The sequence below is a fragment of the Pinus tabuliformis genome, chromosome 2_1 (assembly GCF_031772625.1).
Source record: "Pinus tabuliformis cultivar Carrire ecotype Pingquan chromosome 2_1, CPIR1, whole genome shotgun sequence".
NCBI classification, from domain to species: domain Eukaryota; kingdom Viridiplantae; phylum Streptophyta; class Pinopsida; order Pinales; family Pinaceae; genus Pinus; species Pinus tabuliformis.
Genome location: NC_142299.1, coordinates 978,314,439 through 978,332,630, shown reverse-complemented (window position 1 = coordinate 978,332,630; position 18,192 = coordinate 978,314,439). Strand labels below are relative to the sequence as shown.

Genomic DNA, 18,192 nt, shown 5'->3' with positions numbered 1-18,192 from the left:
AAAAGGAAGCATGAGTTAGTGGAAGGGAGGAGGAGGCCGACATCAAGGTGGTTGGAAGGCGTAGGATTTAAACATATAAGGAACGAAGGAGGGTTGAAGTCAAACACACCATTTTGTTTCAGATAGTGGGAAATTCATTTTGAGTTGGAAAGAGACAGAGTAAGAAGTTCTAACAGAGTCACAAACATTGAGCTTGATTGTTCTTGGGGTTTTAGGCACGAGGGCCAGAAGACTTGTCTTCTAGATTTGGGGACTGTATAGATAGACCCCAGATAGGCTGGGAGGAAAATGGCGGTTTGGTAATTGCAGCAGCTGGAACAACACTCCAAAACATCTTCAACTGATTGCCAGGTATTCTCCTACAAATTTATTTTTTCTTTAAATTCCAGTCACTGTCTGTGAAGTTAGGGCTTTATATTCTTTGGTTAAAATTACACAATTAGGGCTTTACAGTGAAGGCGAAGTGGCTTGGCCTGAGCACTTAGATGACTTCCACGCGCTCATGGAGAATGTGGAAGGTTTTAATGAAACAAAGGTCTGTTCCTTGTTCGCACACACACTTCGCGACCACCCATTGCGATGGTGTAGCATATTGCCTCATAGCTCCGTGCACTCATTCAAGCAGTTTAGTGATCTAATTGAATTTGTTTTTCACCATTTTGATCTTGAAGAGCTTGATAAAAAATTGTTAAAACAATGGAAGGCCCCGCATGAATCGCTTATGGATTTTTTGTAGCGCTTCCGTCTATTCATGTTTGAAGCTCTGAAAAGTCAGATGAAATTCCAATATCTCATGGACAGATTTGAATATTGCCTTACCAAATCACTCTATCCCAAGATGAAGTTGAAGTTCAAACCCCGCTCGGCATACTTCGGTGATGGAGTTGCACAATCACAAGCGGACACAGTCATTGTCACAAGTGACTGTCCGCCTTCCCCTCATCAAACAACTCCACCATTGCAGAGTGATGTGGGAGAACATGCGCACACGTCTGTTCAATTGCCACATCTTCCCACCCTCACCACTCTCAATATTTGCACAAATTTGGTTGGGAAGCCCATGGGTTGTCATACACACTTGTTACCTCAACCTCTGTCTCCATGTTCTGCTGATCCTTCAGATTGCACTATCTTGTGTTCTTCCATTCCGGACTCTACACCTGTTGTGAACGAGGATCAAGCCATCAACAGAGTTGATGTTGCACAACCAACCTGCGTTGTCATTCATGAAGAGTATGACCGAGCATCTGAGCATGAATCGTGGTGAAGGATGACCTCCTTCTGTCCGCACCTCCTCCGCTTTTTCCTGACATTGTTGGTGATTCTGTTATCCCTGATTGTCTTTGTGTTAATCCATCCACGGATGCATCTGCTTCCGATCATTCGCAGAACACACCTGATGTCAGTCCATCATTTGATAACGGAGAGGACAAATCGTTCATTAAAAATCCACTTGATCTTTCATCTGCTTTTTCCAGAAACGCAGAGGGTGAACATTCTTGCTTCTCATCTACCCCTCTATATGATTCATCAAATCATGAGGATGCCGACAAACATCCTGAATTTTCTGATCATGGTTGTCGTGATCTCTATACTTCTTCATCTGATCACGATGTTGATTCACTCATTGTTAATCTGTCTAAGCCACTGGTCTCTGATGATTTATCTATTGACGAAGTGGAAACCCCGCAGGTTGTCGAGGCACTTCAACCTGAGTTGATGGTTATGTCAGGCCCTCGCTGTCCTGAGGTTAGTTCCACTTCTGATCAGAAAATTTGTGAAACACCCGAGGCTCCTCATCACTCATCTATATGCACTGAAGATCAATCCAACACAGATTTCTCTTCCTCCACCGGAATCACATGATCCCATCGCCTGTGCACTAGAGGAATCATTCGCAGCAAGCACACTTGCAAGGCGTAAGTTGTCTCTTTTTCTCATGTTTGCTTGTCTGCCACAGTCAAGAGAGTGCATATGTTTATCATTTGTACGTAGTGTGTCACAGCACCATGGCAAGTCCACAGAGGGTTTGTCTTGCACTTTCACTCTTTTCTTTTCTGTGGATGCATTTAAACTCGGAGTGTGTTGGTCTTCATTGTTATATCTTTTATGTTTGCTGGTTCGCTTGACTGTGTTTCTTGTGAACCATGCCTTCACCAACATGGGCCAGCCAATGCGTTGGTGGTTGCATTGGAAATATCACTTCATGTAAGTAGGCCCATGCATTGTTAGCGTAGGAGTAGGAGTAGTGTTTGTTTTCCTGCTTGTCCTTGTTTTCTAGTTTGCATGTTTGTTTGCTTGCTAACTTGGTTTGGTTTGTTTGCTTGCTCGCTTTGCTTGCTTGTTGTCTTGTTTTCTTTGCTTACTATTTTTGTTTCATTTTATTTTGTTTGCTTAGTATCATGCTATTTTAGTTTTGTAAATAAGTGCTGCTCTCAACTAAGTTCTGTCTTTTCAATGAGTATGTGGCTGAGATCCAAAGAGTCTTGTGACATTGCAACACTTGGCCAGTCCTATGTCCGTCTTTTTTATGCTTGGTTATAACCTTCGATTGATGAAGTCTTGACGGAAAATATGAGCCGTCTGCAAGGGAAGCTTGGGTCCAACCCTGAACCTGTGTCCACACTAGGAAACCCCATGCCTGTACTCAACCTTTTGCTCTGTGTGTTCAACCTCATCCAACTTGTAGAAACAAAGAAGGGGAAAACCTTAACTAGCAAACCTATGTCAAAGGTCTTACATGCTTCTCTGAAGGAACAACCTCTTTTGCTCTTAATAAGTAGGGATCCCTCTTCCGTCCCAAAAATAAATAAGTGCCTATGCACAATCCTCTTTAAAAAAAAATACAAAGGCGAAAGAAGAGAAAGGCTTCCTACGTAGAGAGGTGAAGCATGCAACTCCACTGGGGTACTGATCAGGCTTGCTGGCAGTGGAGCAATGCGTGTGTTCCTACGTGACTCCGCCGGGGTACTGTCCAGGCCTACTGGCAGTGGAGCAACACCAGAGATGAAAACATACTCTGAATTTTTTTAACTTGCGAGCCAAACTACCATTCCCAATTTCGAAACACTGTGATCAAGCTGAAAATTGTTGTTGTGTTTGACTCAGTTGGCGAAAGGTGAACCATGTCTATCCACGGGTAAATGGGGAGGCGGAAGTAACTCGCACAACGATTCAATACTCTCTGAAAGACTAAGGTCCTATGCTGCCAATGGACCAAAACAGAGAAGTTGGAGTTCAACCAATGTGTTGCCAAGTGTTGTAGCGATTGCAACACCCTCCAAAATTTTGGCCTACATCCAATTTCAGAGCCTCCCTTGGGTTTTTACTTGATGTTTGCAAGCACTCGGGCTCACCCTGTGAGCTTGTGTTGAGTCTTTGCACCCTCCTCGCTTGATCGTTCAACAAACATCCTTTTGCATGTTGGTCACAATGTCACGCTTGCAGCCATGTTCTGGTCATGCACAAGGTCCCGCTTCGTGTGTACAAGTTGTATTCGCTATGTAAACATCCGTCGCACTCACACATGAAGTTGTATGCACTGTCGTGCAAGCATCGTCGTGGTCATTCAACAATCTATCACAAGCGTCGCGCTTGTCACTCGCACCGTTGGTCAATCACACTGAGTATATGTTGTCTTGATGGTTTGAGGCGTCTTGTTGTCGAGTCATGTTGAGTGTGTGTTCGCAAGATCACGTATGCACAAGTTCACTCACTCACACACTTAGTCATTTTGCTGAAGTTCTGACGACCGGATCACCCTCCAACAACCGGACCCTCGCTGAGTTGCATTGCGTAGTGTTAGCACTCAGTGAACATGTACTGTTGCCCAGAATTGCGTAGAGCTTGAGGTTGTCTCCCAGGCAACTTGCACTACGCAATCTTGGAATCGACCGAATCGATTGTCACCCAGAACAACGCAGAAGTTTCTCAGCAAGCCATCTCAATCTGCGTTGCCCACAAGCAAATCAACCAACCCTCCAGTTGGTCAACTAGAGAGTTTGACCAGGCAGTGACCTCGAGACTCACTCCCCCAAAAATTTGTGCAAAAGCTACAGACCTTGCCCGCTCCGCTGACTGAAGAAATTGCACTGACATGCCAGACAAACACCTTGCGTCTGTTGCTGTCTCCCTCAAAAAATGCGCTGTTTTTCCAGCCAGTCACCCAGATAGCCGACTTGCTGCTCACCCAGAAAACTGCGCAGTTTTCATGATCAGTCACGTAGCTGCCCAGCATCCCGCTCAGCTGAAAAACTGCGATGGGATGTGCAACAACCCAGCATCTCGCTCAACTCAAAAGCTGCGATGGGATGTCCAGCAGGCTAGCCTCCTAGCATTTGTGCAGTTTTCACCAGCAGCACTCCTGCAGCCCGCTGCCAGCCTCGTGAAAAAAAAAGCGCATTGTTTCCCGGCAAGCCTCCTACAGCCCGTTGCCAGCTCCAGAGAGGAAGTGCACAGTTTTTGTGGCCAAGCCCCTCTGCTGCTTGCTGCTTCCTCCAAAAATTTGGGCAGATTTGCCCGCCAGCCGAGCCAGATCCCACGGAGAGTCACTGATGATTCGGATTGTCCATCTCAGTCTCCCAGTGACTTCTGTGGAATTTTCACTGGCAGTTCCCAAAGCCCGCATCCCAGCTCGAAATCTGCCTTGCCCAGTTTCATAGCCTTGTCCTCTCTTCGATCACCTGCATTCGAAAGCGAACGACAATGCATCATGGTAGACTAGGAGGTTTATGGATTTGATGTCGTCTCGTCATGAGTGATTGCAGATACAGGTACATGGATAAGACATGACGCGACGATGGACGAGATGAACAAGGAGAGCACATGCAAGGAGATTTGTTCACGAACGGATGAACGAATGATGCATGCGAGGAGATTTTTTCGCGAATGGACGAACATGCGAAGAGTTTTTTTCGCGAATAGACGAACATGTGAAGCATGCCAAAGCACAAGCAAATGAGCGATGTGCACATGCAACATCAAGCGAACAACAAGACCATCGAAGACTTCACACACCTTGCCATGCGGAGGTGAAGCTATGATACACCAAGAGGACATCCATCACTTAGCAGCACTGCAACTCGACATGGACACCAACAACAACATGAACATACCAGCATTGTCGTGTCGAGTCGTGTCATGAGTCATGTCGGCCACATCACTACTGTGGGCCATACTGTTGTAAATCAATGTAATGTAATGTGGAAGTCCAAGAGACCCATATGTAATCTGAAAAGTCATGAAAGTCAAACAGTCATGAGGGAAGTTGAACAGTCACAAGGGCCAATTTTACCCTTGGCTATAAATACCCCTCATTTGTACATGCAAAATACTTTTCACCTTGGCTCCTCCCACATAGCCTTGAGAGTTTGTAGTCTTTTCTTTGAGGAGCGAGAAGTGGCTCCAATGCCCCTTTCACAGGGTTAGTGATGTATGGTGTACCAATGTGTCTTAGAACTTTCGCTTAATTCAGAAGCTTGATAATAGGCCAACACGTTTTCACACATGTATTGTAACTGTTTGTGAGACTAATCTTGAACACTTGTAATGCATGTTGCTTTAACCTGTGTTAAACAATTGAACTCTTTCGGTTGCTCTAATACATATATTTACGAAAATGTGTTGTATGAGTTGTTAATGTTGTCCTGCCTGCGTGGGTTGCCTCACCGGACATTAGACAAAAACTTTCCCATAAACTTGTTATAACGATCGTCGCACTCGCGTGGACTGCTTTGTTGGGTGTTGTACATGTTATCTTCTCTTGTGTGTTGTGACTGCCGCATCTGTGTGGACTGCTCCTTCAGAAGCTGTGCATGTCCTGTTGTGTTGTGTGTCTTTGACAGAGTTGGGACTTCTTCCCTTTCGACTGGAGACTCACCTCCACCCTCTCCTTTTGCGGTGAAAGAACCTTGACACAAGTAACAGTAGCACTCACCAAGCACGCGAACCTCGTTGTTCAAAGACGAAGCAGACCACTCTCATGTGCTGACAAGCAAGAGCTAAGGCATATCTTTAAGATAATGGCAATCGGGCCATTGTACCGGATGGGACTCCTACACCAAACGGTGTGAGGTCTAGTTGGGACTTCATACCAGGGAGATCCCTTGAATGTTGGCAGGTCCAGCGTTGTCAACAACACCATGCATTTGGTTGCGTCGGGCGGGTTGGTTACAGATCCTTCAACTTCTTTGTCAGATTTGCAATTTGATGTTGTAGACCTAAAATGGACGGATCATGAGGTGTTTCTCCCCCCCGATACTCATGTGGGTATCCTGCCATAGCTTCAATCCGAGTTGCTTGCTCTAGAGCATCTTGTAGTGTATCAATTTTCTGATGCGTCAATGGCGAAAGGGTGAAAGGCAATAGTGATTTGATAAACCAGTCCCGTTGATGATTTGGATCTATTGGGTAGCTTACTTTACCAAATGCATCCTTAATCTCTGCATAAGCTCCCATGCGGTCTCTCCCTCCCGCTGCTTTATTTCCCATAGTTTCGACAACCCTTGCTGATTGGTTTGGGGAAGTTTAAATTCTTGTACAAATTCTCTTTTAACATCATCCACAGTTGGATTCTGGTGTAACTTTGACCACTTTATGAACCATCTCAAGGCCCTTTCTCTGAGAGTGGTATGGAATTTAATTAACTTCACATCATTCGGTGTCTAACAGGCCCTCCAGATGGCTTCACACAAATACCAATGTTGTTCTACATTGTCGTTCCCTTTACCAGAGAACTCGGGATACCTAGTGAATGATCCTGCCATTTTTGACTGAGCTTGTGCTAAGAGTACAAATCCTCGCAACCCAGGTTGTAATGATCCTTGTAGACTCGTACCACTACTACTAGTTCCACTGCTACTTGCCCTAGCTTTGTAATTAGCATGCACATTGTGAACTCTTATAGTTTTGATTAACTTAGATAGGAATTTGTCAGGATTATGATAGAGTACCAGGGGAAGGTTGGGGGAGACACTACTTAAGCTTCAGGGAGGCAGATCATTGATTCCTTTGGACGCATCATCTTCAACAAATATTCTCCTTATAGCAAAGTGCATGTCATCATCCAGGCTTCCCTCCGAGCCTAGGTGGCCCATTCCATCCAACATTTCCATTTCTACTAGCGGGGGTGGATCCCTGTCACCTTCCAGACCCACGTTTGTTGCGGCCATCTTTTCCCTTCCCACTAGACTTTCTTCCATACTTTATTCCTCTTTCGAATCTCTTAACACCGCTCCTACTTGGTGCAAATCCTTCTGCCACCTTTCAATCACCTGCATAGCCCTTTCTCGCCATTTCTCAGCTATCTGCGCACTCCTTTGCCCTCTTAGATCCCTGGCCTTTCGAAAGTCATCTACGTCCATCCTTGTGACATTCTCATAGTTCTCCGCTTGGTAACATCCCTCCCTTTAGGTCCTTCCCCTAGTACTAGGTGTTTACGTTGCCATGCTTGGGTTCTGGAACACCAACAATCCCTCTTCCACCATTAGAACCTTAATCCACAGGGTAACCTCCTTCAGTAGCTTCCCTCACAAACTTGATCGGAACACAACTCTAGCTTTTGAAAAAGACTGATGACTTTCTGCTGCAAACTCAATAATGTACCCCTCCAGCATGGTCTGTCCCGAGAAATTTTCCGCTCTCGTCAGATCTATATCAAGGCGGTGTAGCTCAGTAAGGTCCGCTTGAGTCCATGCGTGATGAGATGGATTTTTTCCATTTCTTAAAGATCCTCGATACCATATTCCAAACCCCTTTTTGAAATTTTAGGGTCTCGACAATGGAACCATTTGTTGGCGCAGAAATAACAACAGGGTTGAGACCCCAGGTTCAGGCATAGGGGCCAACAAAACTCCGCTGTAGTCTAGCACAACACTAGCATTTTCACCTTACCCAGAATGGGTGAGGAGTCTCACCCGAGGCGCGTCGCGACCTTAGTTAGATGGGAGTTGGAATCTAGTGTCGAGAAGAATCATATTAGAGAATCAAGAAGCAAAGAACACTGAATCATTCTACAAGGAAGTTTGATTGCAACAGGCCATACATGTTGTAAAAGAGATATTACTTAAATATACGTATACATAAAAATTTTAAAGAACCAGATTAACATTCAACTAACACATGATGGTCCCAATAGCAGCCTTCATCATTAATTTTAGTAGCGAATGCATTACATTTGGCTCAAGGCCCCTTTTCCAAAATACAGAAACTTTACACAGAATAGTACATAAGCATATGAAACCATAGATACAGAGCAACTCTCCTAGCTCGTAACAACAACCATTCAATGTTCTCCTTTCTGCCTTTTGACTTGTTCTTCCTTTTCTCTGCGCACCAACTACACTGCTAGTTCCTTCTCAGGCTCTCCGTCTTCTCCCTTGATCAGCGGTTTCCATTCCTCGGCTGTCCTTGCTCTTTTCCTGCTCGGCTGTGTCTGCTCCTTCCCATCATCCCTCCACAACTGCCAGTCTTCCGCGAGTTCCTTCCCTTTTCAGGCTGTTATTCCCGCACCTCTCCAAAGACCACTTCCGCCACTTGTCGCCAGCCTTTTGACTCATCACAAAAACTTCTTAATTCCTCCAAAAACAAAAGCCCCAACAGATTTTTTTTTTTTTTAAAGTTTGTATACCTGTGAGGAATTCTGGGATGTATTAACTGTGTACTTTTACAAGTTCTGTTTGCAGCATATGAGAGCTGCCTATGTTGCTTGAAAACTCAGGACAGTTGTATTTTGCACTTTTGCTGTTTAGCTGTGCTACAGCTTTTATAATATAAATTTTCCCAGTTTCAGTTTTAGAAAAAGAATCCATATCCATGTGATTTGAGTTATCACAATGTTTAAAGGACCTTACTATTCATTTGCATGGAAAAACACAACAAAACAGTGCAATGAATGATCCATGTATTGAGCCATTGGTACATCTAGCTTTAAAAATAAGAGGAGGCGAGGATTGATCCTCCCTCCACTTTCTTCCAACTCACTAGGATGCTGGTGTTACGCTGAAGCACTCATATTATGCAATACTTATGCAACTAACTTTAATATTGTGTGATGTAGGAATGAATGCTTACATCTTTACAATCATCTAACTAGTCAATGCTTTGGGATTCTGAACGATTTAATTTCAGCTGAGTTTTTGACATACTGTTGCAGAGTTGGACTCTGACAAGGCAGCATTTTTGAAAATGTGCAAGCGGCTTGAGTACATTTTTCATTCTTGGTATTTAGAACAGTTTGAAGATCTGATGGTATGACAGTTTTAAGTACTACTTGTCTTCTGTTGCATTACTGAAAGTTTTTCCAGTGAAGTTAAACACCAGATGCTATTGAAGCTTGTATTTTATTTTATGTTACTTTGAAAAACAATTTTCTTTTGTATTGTCATGGATCACATTAAAATCTTGCGGTAGCTTGTCTCTGTATAAACTCAATAAAACTGGCATTTCCTTTCTTGTACTCATTGCTGGTTCATTGTAAGGGTTCTGTTTGGTCATTGGTGCAGCAATTGTATTCTCTATTTGATCCTTCTGATGGAGCTGAGAACCTGCAGCAACAGAATTTAACTCCAGATAACGTGGACAATCTTGAACAAAACTTTTTGAAGAACTTATTTGAGGTGAGAAGTTCATTAATATATGTTCACCCGAAAGGTCTCTTTGATATTTATGTTAAACACACAGCTTAATGCTATTTTTCTTCGTGAAATGAAGCTCTGCCTTTCCTATTTTTTTTTATCAATGCAACTTGAATGAGAAGAACAAGTATGCAATTTCATTGTGAAGACAATCTTCTCAAATTGGCTAGTGTATGATAAGTATTAACCCCAAAATAGTCACTATGGTATTTTTGTTTTCAAGTGACTTACTGTGGAGAAACTATTATTATTGTACGGTGATGTATTTATAAGGATTGAGTGGGTATCTGTTGATTCATAAGCTCATTACGAAAATGTAATATCCCGTTTAAGAGATTTTCCCCAAAACCCGAGTAAACTCCAACCAAATACGCACAAATAATATAATAACCGGGAAACTAAAAATGATAAAAATAACAGTGGTGTAACATATAATTATATAAGCAAGAAATATAGGCAGATACTCGAGAAATGCTAAGCCATTTTATTATACTGAGTAATGGAATGTGTACAGGAGGTGATCAGAAGGATGGCACTTTGACTTGCACTAGGCAAGTGAAGAAATACACTCAGAATAACAAAGGAATGGCCTCTGCATGGATGCTGCTGGAAAACTGCCGTGCTGCTGCTACTGCTGGAAATCAAATGAGGATTTGGGGCTGTTCCCCTCCTCAGAAAACGTTGAAACTCTGGAATCCGCCCCTACTCAGAAAACCCAGAAAGCTTTTCTGAAATGGCCAACCCCTGAAAATCACCCCCTTGGGGAATCACGCAATCCCTCAAGGCCCTGTGCTTCCACTGAGTAGAATCCTCCAAAATACTGCTTGAAACTCTGCCAAACCACTCCAATATGCAAGAGTTGATTCCTTGCTCAATATCCCAGCTCAACTCCTCCACAAATCCTCAATCTGGGACTGCTCCTAGAAGAACTGTGTCCCTCTCTCTCAAGACTGCGTAGTCTTCCATTGCTCGGCTCCACCTCAATGCCAAAGATCAAAACTACTACAAAAAGACTGCTGAAAATACCTTGCCCGAGTAGGCACTCGAAGTCCCCCGGGGCTAAGGGTGAGATCTCCGAACGGAGACACTCAGTGCACTAAACAGTGCTGCAGACAGGCTAAACAGCCAGCATGCTCCAAGTCGAAGTGACTAGCTCAAATGCTCATAATCGAATGCCAAAATGAGGAGGCTCCTCTCTCCTTTATAGCATTGGCCTCTCTCAATCCCAAGGCTCACCTCCAACGTAGCTTTCCTCTTGCCACGTGTTTCTCACCATCTGCGTAGTTACTCCAAGTGTCTACTTGGGCCCCTCCTCTACGTGGTTCTTTGGCCCCCCTTGGCTCACCTTTTAAGTTACAACATTGTGCTACTAGGGAGTGTCTTTATTCATGAAGTGAGTATGTCCCCCTCTCCTCACCTTTTTATTTATAAATAGCTATAGAAGGCAAAATTGAGCAAAATCGAATATTCCAATTAGCCATGGCTAATTAGGAATATTACAGTCTCCCCCGGCAAAATGTTGCTTGTCCTCAAGCAACTGAAGTGATGGATGCTGCAAGATCTTCTCACTCTCCCAAGTGGCATCCTCATCCAGTAAATTCTTCCACCTCACCAAGAATTCCCGGACTGTCCTGCTCCGCAGCTGCCTCTCCCTGGTATCAATAATAGCCTCTGGCTGCAACACCAAATGCCCCTCATCATCTGTGGGTGGTAGCTCATCTGTCACTGTCACATGCTGCCCCAATGCCTTCTTCAGGGATGATACATGAAAAATGTTATGAATCTTGCTGCCTTGGGGCAGCTCCAACTCATATGCAACTTGTCCAATCCTGCGTATCACCCTGTATGGCCCATAAAAGCGGGGCTTGAGCTTCTCAGCCCCCTTCTGCTTCAGTGACGACTGTCGGTATGGCTGTAATCGTAGGTAGACTAGGTCCCCTACCTCAAACTGTCTCTCCACCCGACCCTTGTCAGCATACAGCTTCTGCTGGTTCTGCGCTGTAGCCATATTATCCTTGAGAGCTTAGAGAATATCCTAACTCTCTTGGATCCAAATCTTGGCTCTCGGAGCCTTGCTAGCACCAAACATCACATCAGCAAAAGGTAAAGGATGATATCCATACAAAGCATAGAATGGTGACATACCGATGGACATGTGATGTGTAGTGTTGTAGCAGTACTCCTCCAGATGTAGCCACTTCAGCCACGCTCTCTGCTGCCCACTGACATAGTTACACAAGTAGCCCTCCAGCCACTTTTAACTATCTCTGTCTGCTCGTTCGTTTGTGGGTGATAACTGGTACTTGGTGTCAACTGCGTCCCCACCAACCGGAAAAGCTCTTGCCAAAACCCACCCATGAAACGGTTGTCCCTGTCACTGATGATGGCTTAGGAAGACCAGGTAGCCTGAAGACCTTTCTGAAGAACAGCTCAGCCACCTGTGCTGCTGTGTAGTGTGCGGATATGGCGAAAAAATGTGCGTACTTTGTCAGTCGATCAACGACGACAAAGATACAATCCTTGCTCTGCACCATGGGCAACCCTATGATGAAGTCCATCGAATTACTCTCCCATTTCCCCTCCAGAATGGGAAGAGGCTGCAATAATCCTAAGGGATGGCTCATCTCCCCCTTGTTCCTCTGGCAAATGTCACATTCCCGGACATGCTGGAGTACGTCCTCCTTGAGTCCCTTCCATGAGAACCTCTCTTTAATGGCCCTGTAGGTTTTGGTAAATCCTTGATGACCTGCCAATGGTGAATCATGTGACGCCTGAAGTATCTTTTTCTTGAGCTGAGACCCCTCAGTCAAGAAGATCTGGTCCCTATAGTAGATGATCTCATTGATCTGGTCCCTATAGTAGATGATCTCATTGACCACCCTGTACCTGTCATCCGCGACCTGCCCATCTAGAACCTCACATGCAAATCTGTCCTTGGAGTACTCTACTAAGAGTCGAGCCCTCCAGTCTGCATCCAAGCTCATAAGAGACATTGTGGCTGGCTTACGTGAAAGGGCATCTGCTACCACATTGTTCTTACCCTTAACATACTCAATGTCAAAGTCATATGCTTGGATCTTGCTGATCCACTTCTGCTGCCTCTTCTATAGCTGCTTCTACTCCAAAAAGAACTTGAGCTGTTGTGATCAGTCCTCACTCTGAACCTGTTACCCACCAAGTACTGCTGATACTTAGCCAATGCATGCATGATGGCCAGCATCTCTTTGTCGTATATAGAATACAACCTCTCGTGTGAAAGGAGCTTCCGGCTCTCAAAGGCTATAGGGTGACCTCCCTGCATCACACTCCAAAACAAACGGCTGCGTAATATCTGGCAACACAAGCACTTGGTAGCTGTTCATAACCTCCTTGAGCCTGTCGAAGGCTCGCTGCTTTGTATCCGACCAACTAAATGCCCCCTTCCTCGTCAAATCTGTCAGGGGTGCAGCAAGCTGTGAGAAACCTTTGACGAACTTCCGGTAGTAAGTACAAATGCCAATGAATCCTCGAAGTTCCGTCACATTTCTCGGCTTTGGCCAATCTCTGATGGCCCTGATCTTCTCCTCGTGGACCCTCACTCCGTCCACTCCTATGATGTGTCCCAAGTATAACATCTCCGTCAACCCGAACTCACATTGGAGAGCTTGGCATAGAATTGCTGCTCCTCCAAGATGCGCAACACTATCTCAATGTGCTGGAGATGATCCTCCCAAGTCCTGCTGTAAATGAGTATATCATCAAAGAATACCAACACGAACTTCCTCAAGTGACTGCGGAAGATATGATTCATGCAAGACTGGAATGTAGCTGGGGTGTTGGTTAGCCCGAAGGGCATCACCAAAAACTCAAAGTGCCCATAGTGACACTTGAAGGCGGTCTTGGGAATGTCCTGTTCCCTAACACGAATCTGATGGTACCCAGATCTCAAATCAATCTTTGAGAAGAACCATGCTCCTCTCAACTCGTTCATCAACTCAACGATCCTGGGTATGGGGTATCTGTTCTTTAGGGTCTTCTTGTTCAGGGCCTGTAGTCAATGCACATCCTCAATGTGCCGTCCTTTTTCTTCACCAACACCATGGAAGAAGCAAAAGGACTCGTGCTCGGCCGAATGCGCCCAAGAGCCAGCAACTCCTGAATGGCCCGCTCAATCTCATCCCGATAGGCCTTGGGATGCCTATAGGGTGTAGTAATCACTGCCTGTATGCCCTGCTCAAGCTCAATGGTGTGCTCAAACCCCTGGTCCTGTGGCTGTCCTGGCGGAATCTCCCCAAATACTATGGCATACCGGTCAAGGATGGACTGTATCTCTGGGTGCACTGTCTGCCTTGTAGTCCCTGCCTCTGATGCACATAGCTCCACTGCCCACTCTATGTCTCCCTTTCGGAAGACTACCTCCATCCGATGAGCCGAAATAGTCTGAGGCAGATATGTATGCTGTCCCCGTATCTTCTCATGCCTCCCTGTCTTCTCATCATCCCACTCCATCTCTAGGGTCTTCCAATCTATCGTGACCTTCCCTAGAGTGATGAGCCATTGAACACCCAGTATCATGTTGGTGTCTGGAATATCGACCACGAAAAAGTGGTCAGTCAATGTGTAAGTGCCCATCGTCACGGATAACTCTGGTACATAACATGCACACACCATGGTCTAATCTCCTGGGACCAAAACTGAAAACCCATCAAAGCTCTTTCTCTGTATACCTCTTCGCTCAACCATCTGTGCATCGATGAAGTTGTGGGTTGCCCTACTGTCAACCAAAACTGATACTCGCTGGGCACGTACTGTCCCCTGTACGCGCAACGTCAAATACTTGGGAACTCCTCGCAATGCTGCAAGGGTCCCTCAGGTAGGTGCAAAAGCTGCATCACTCGCTGGTGGTGGTGGAGGTGGCAAATGATCCTGCACGGCATGACTACCTCCTACCTCCACATCATCCTCCTTATCCTCTTCCCCGCTGCTTTCGGAGAAGACCTCAATAAAATGTGCTTTGCCAGCAGCACATCTATGTCTCGGTGCCCACGACTCCTGACAGGTGAAGCACAACTGCTTCTTCTTCAACTCCCTCCTGGCATCATCATCAATCTGTACTCGTCCTGGATTCCCCTTCGGAGGCGGAATCCTCACATCCTTCCCCTTAGGTTGAAAAGCCTGTCGCTGGGGGTAAGGTGTCCGGGTCCTGGGTAAGACATCCTGTAAGTCCCAGGTCCTGCTAATAGCGTCTTGACGGATGGTTGGTCTAGTGGATCTGACTAGACCCCGAAGTGGCTCTGCTAACCCCTCAACGTACATGTAGATCGTCTGTGCCGCGGATAGATCTGGCACCATCACTGAAACCCTCAAGAAAGCTGAAATGTAGGTCTCTGGGTTCCCAATCTGTTTGAGCCTCGTCGCTCCACAAAGTGTTGTTTCGGATCCCTCCGGTCAAACCTCTCCATCAATCTCCTAGTGAACTCGGCATATGTCGTCACTGTGGAGTGTCCGAGTGTAACCATCCCATGGAACCACCAATCCTGGGCCTCACCAACCAAATGTAATGTTGCCACCTTGTGGCCTCCGTCTCCGACATCTGGTTAAGCTGGAAGCTAAGTCACATGACACGAGGACACGAGACACGGAGGACACGTAAATACGAGTATTCAATACGAAACACAACGACCTGGAAACAGGACACGGGGGACACGTTTTATATATATTTAATAAAATATATATATATATATAATATACCGAAATATAGTTTTTTATCCATATTAATTTGTGAAGTGAAATATTATTTGTTAATTTCTGATGCAAATTAATATTTCATATCAACCCCAAGGCTGAAAGTTCATAGGAATCAGATCTAGGAAACATCTAGTAAGAGATGAAATTTTGGTTTTGCATTAATTGCCATAGATTGAAATTTCAACGAGATAGAGGTGAATTAACTTTCCCAAGGTCATTTTGTTTCTTCCTGAGAACATTGTTGATGTAATGGGTAATAAGAAAAACCTAGGATAGAGCTAAATCAGCCCAACGGTTGGGTCATTTCTGTTATGAGTTAGAATGAAGGTTTTTTTTGTTTGTAAATCAGGTTATAACTATGTTGCACTGTTAAAATAAAAGCTCCCAACTATTGCTGTTGCATTTATTGTGTTGATTTGCATCATGGGTGTTCAATGAGATTCGTTGGATCTAGTTTAAATGGCTAATAAATCTACTTCCTGGAGTTTGCAGCTATGGGAAAAAGCTTATAAACAATGCTCCCTTAATGGCAAATCCATTTTCCCTGAGTTGTTTATCATGCATAATTAAATAATGGTGCTTGTGGTTTAAAATATCACTTCTATGGCTAAAATCTATTGAATCCCCATGTTGTTTCGGTCTGTTGGTCACTCCCAAGCCTTTTTTAGTTTTTTGAAGCTACCGCGATGCATCTTCTTGAACCTGCCTTTGCATTCCAAGACGATATCCGGTTCGTTGAGTGTGTAGCCCCCAAGACCTGAGAGCTGGCTTGAATGTCTAAAGCAGTGTCGGAGGATTTCCTAAATCCTGACATTTGTCCTTGTTAGAGTAGGTACATCTCAGGGGACAATAGTTGGCATGTGACGTGTTAGTACCCTGAGGCATTCACTGGTGGTGGTTGAGGTATTACGTTTTCTGTGGAAGTTGGGCCTTATTTACCTATGATTCGGGCAGCTAGGCTTTAAATTACATTTTTTTGCGGGGTACGTATTCAACCTGTCGAAAAACGTTAGGGCCACGTTTTCTACCAACGAAATACGTGTTTTCCAAATGCAGGACACGACGAAAACCGGCGAATACGTTTTCCATTTTCCAGGACACGATAAAAACCGTATTCGACACGTATTAGGGCTGTTTTCGTGTCCAATACGTAAAATACGGGACACGGGACCCTGGAGGATGTGTCCTGTGATTTAGGCTGGAAGTAAATGTCCAGCTTCTCCACCCAAGACTTTGCCGAACTGTTTGATGAACCATCAAACGTAGGCAAGTGGAATCTACTAGCTGCACGGTGGGTGTCACCATCATGATAATGCCGGTACCCTCTTTGATGGTCGCGAGGTATACTATCCTGCTGAAGCTGAACAAAGTCTCTGAATGAGAGAGCCTCCCTGAACTCTTGCCCATAGGCCTGGTATTCTGCAAAATAATCGCCCATATGATCGGGCTCTGCCTCCTACTGGGCTCTAGCCCCCGTGTCTGCTCCTAAGAAAGTGGGCATGGTAGAGCGTGTAGGGGCATGTGAGGCCACGTGCTGAGTAGTATCACGCTGCTCTGACAAATGGTGGGATGCACCCGATCCCTCACCAACCTGGAAAACCCGTGGGCTCTCACGATGTCTAGCCTCTACTGCCGTGAATCTCTGCCCCATCACCTCAATTTGCGTTGACAGATCCTGTACTGATTTGAGGAGCATGTCCGCAAATCTCTTCCCGTCATCATCTGCCATCGGATTCTCCCGCTCTGCGTCCACCACAGGCTCCTCCTGTCCCGCGTCCACCATAGGCTCCTCTTGTTCTGCCTCCACTATTGGAACACAGTCTCCCTCTTCGTAGGTGTTCTCCAACCTACGCCCAGTGTCTCTGTATCTCCTACCTCTGTAACATATGTAGGGATTTTCCCCTGGTGTCATAGATTGCTAGCTCCACAAGCTGAGCCAAATCTATGCTCTGATACCACTGTAATATCCTGTTTCAGAGATTTTCCCCAAAACCCTAGTAAACTCTAGCCAAATATGCACAAATAATATAATAACCGGGAAACTCAAAATGATAAAAACAACAGTGGTGTAACATATAATTATATAAGCAAGAAATATAGGCAGATACTCAAGAAATGCAGAGAGAAATGCTAAGCCATTTTATTATACTGAGTAATGGAATGAGTACAGGAGGTGATTAGAAGGATGGCACCTCGACTTGCACCAGGCAAGTGAAGAAATACACTCAAAATAACAAAGGAATGGCCTCTGCGTGGATGTTGCTGGAAAACTGCCGTGCTGCTGCTACTGCTGGAAATCAAATGAGGATTTGGGGCTGTTCCCTTCCTTATAAAACACTGAAACTCTGAAATCTGCCCCTACTCAGAAAACCCAGAAAAACCCAAAAGCTTTTCTGAAATGACTGAGCCCGAAAATCGCCCCCTTGGGGATTCACGCAATCCCTCAAGGCCCTGCGCTGCCACTGAGTAGAATCCTCCAAAATACTGCCTGAAACTCTGCCAAACCACTCCAATATGCAAGAGCTGATCCCTTGCTCAATATCCCAGCTCAACTCCTCCACAAATCCTCAATCCGGAACTGCTCCCAGAAGAACTGCATCCCTCTCTCTCAAGACTGTGCAGTCTTCCAATGCTCAGCTCCACCTCAATGCCAAAGATCAAAACTACTACAAAAAGACTGCTGAAAATACCTTGCCTGAGTAGGCACTCGAAGTCCCTCGGGGCTAAGGGTGAGATCTCCGAACAGAGACACTCAGTGCACTAAACAGTGTTGCAGACAGGCTAAACAGCTAGCGTGCTCCAAGTCGAAGTGACTAGCTCAAATGCTCATAAT

The 18,192-nt window shown here is 45.1% G+C and overlaps 1 protein-coding gene across 2 annotated transcripts in view; it reads left to right on the top strand.

Annotated features, from left to right (window-relative positions):
- Window positions 1-18,192, top strand: part of LOC149203910 (uncharacterized) — a 455,652-nt gene that overhangs the window by 99,712 nt on the left and 337,748 nt on the right. For both annotated transcript variants that reach the window (XM_089403606.1, XM_089403605.1), the window contains exons 2-3: window positions 9,152-9,246; window positions 9,501-9,614. In XM_089403606.1, the coding sequence (XP_089259732.1) occupies window positions 9,152-9,246; window positions 9,501-9,614 (209 nt within the window). The remainder of the gene's footprint in view (window positions 1-9,151; window positions 9,247-9,500; window positions 9,615-18,192) is intronic.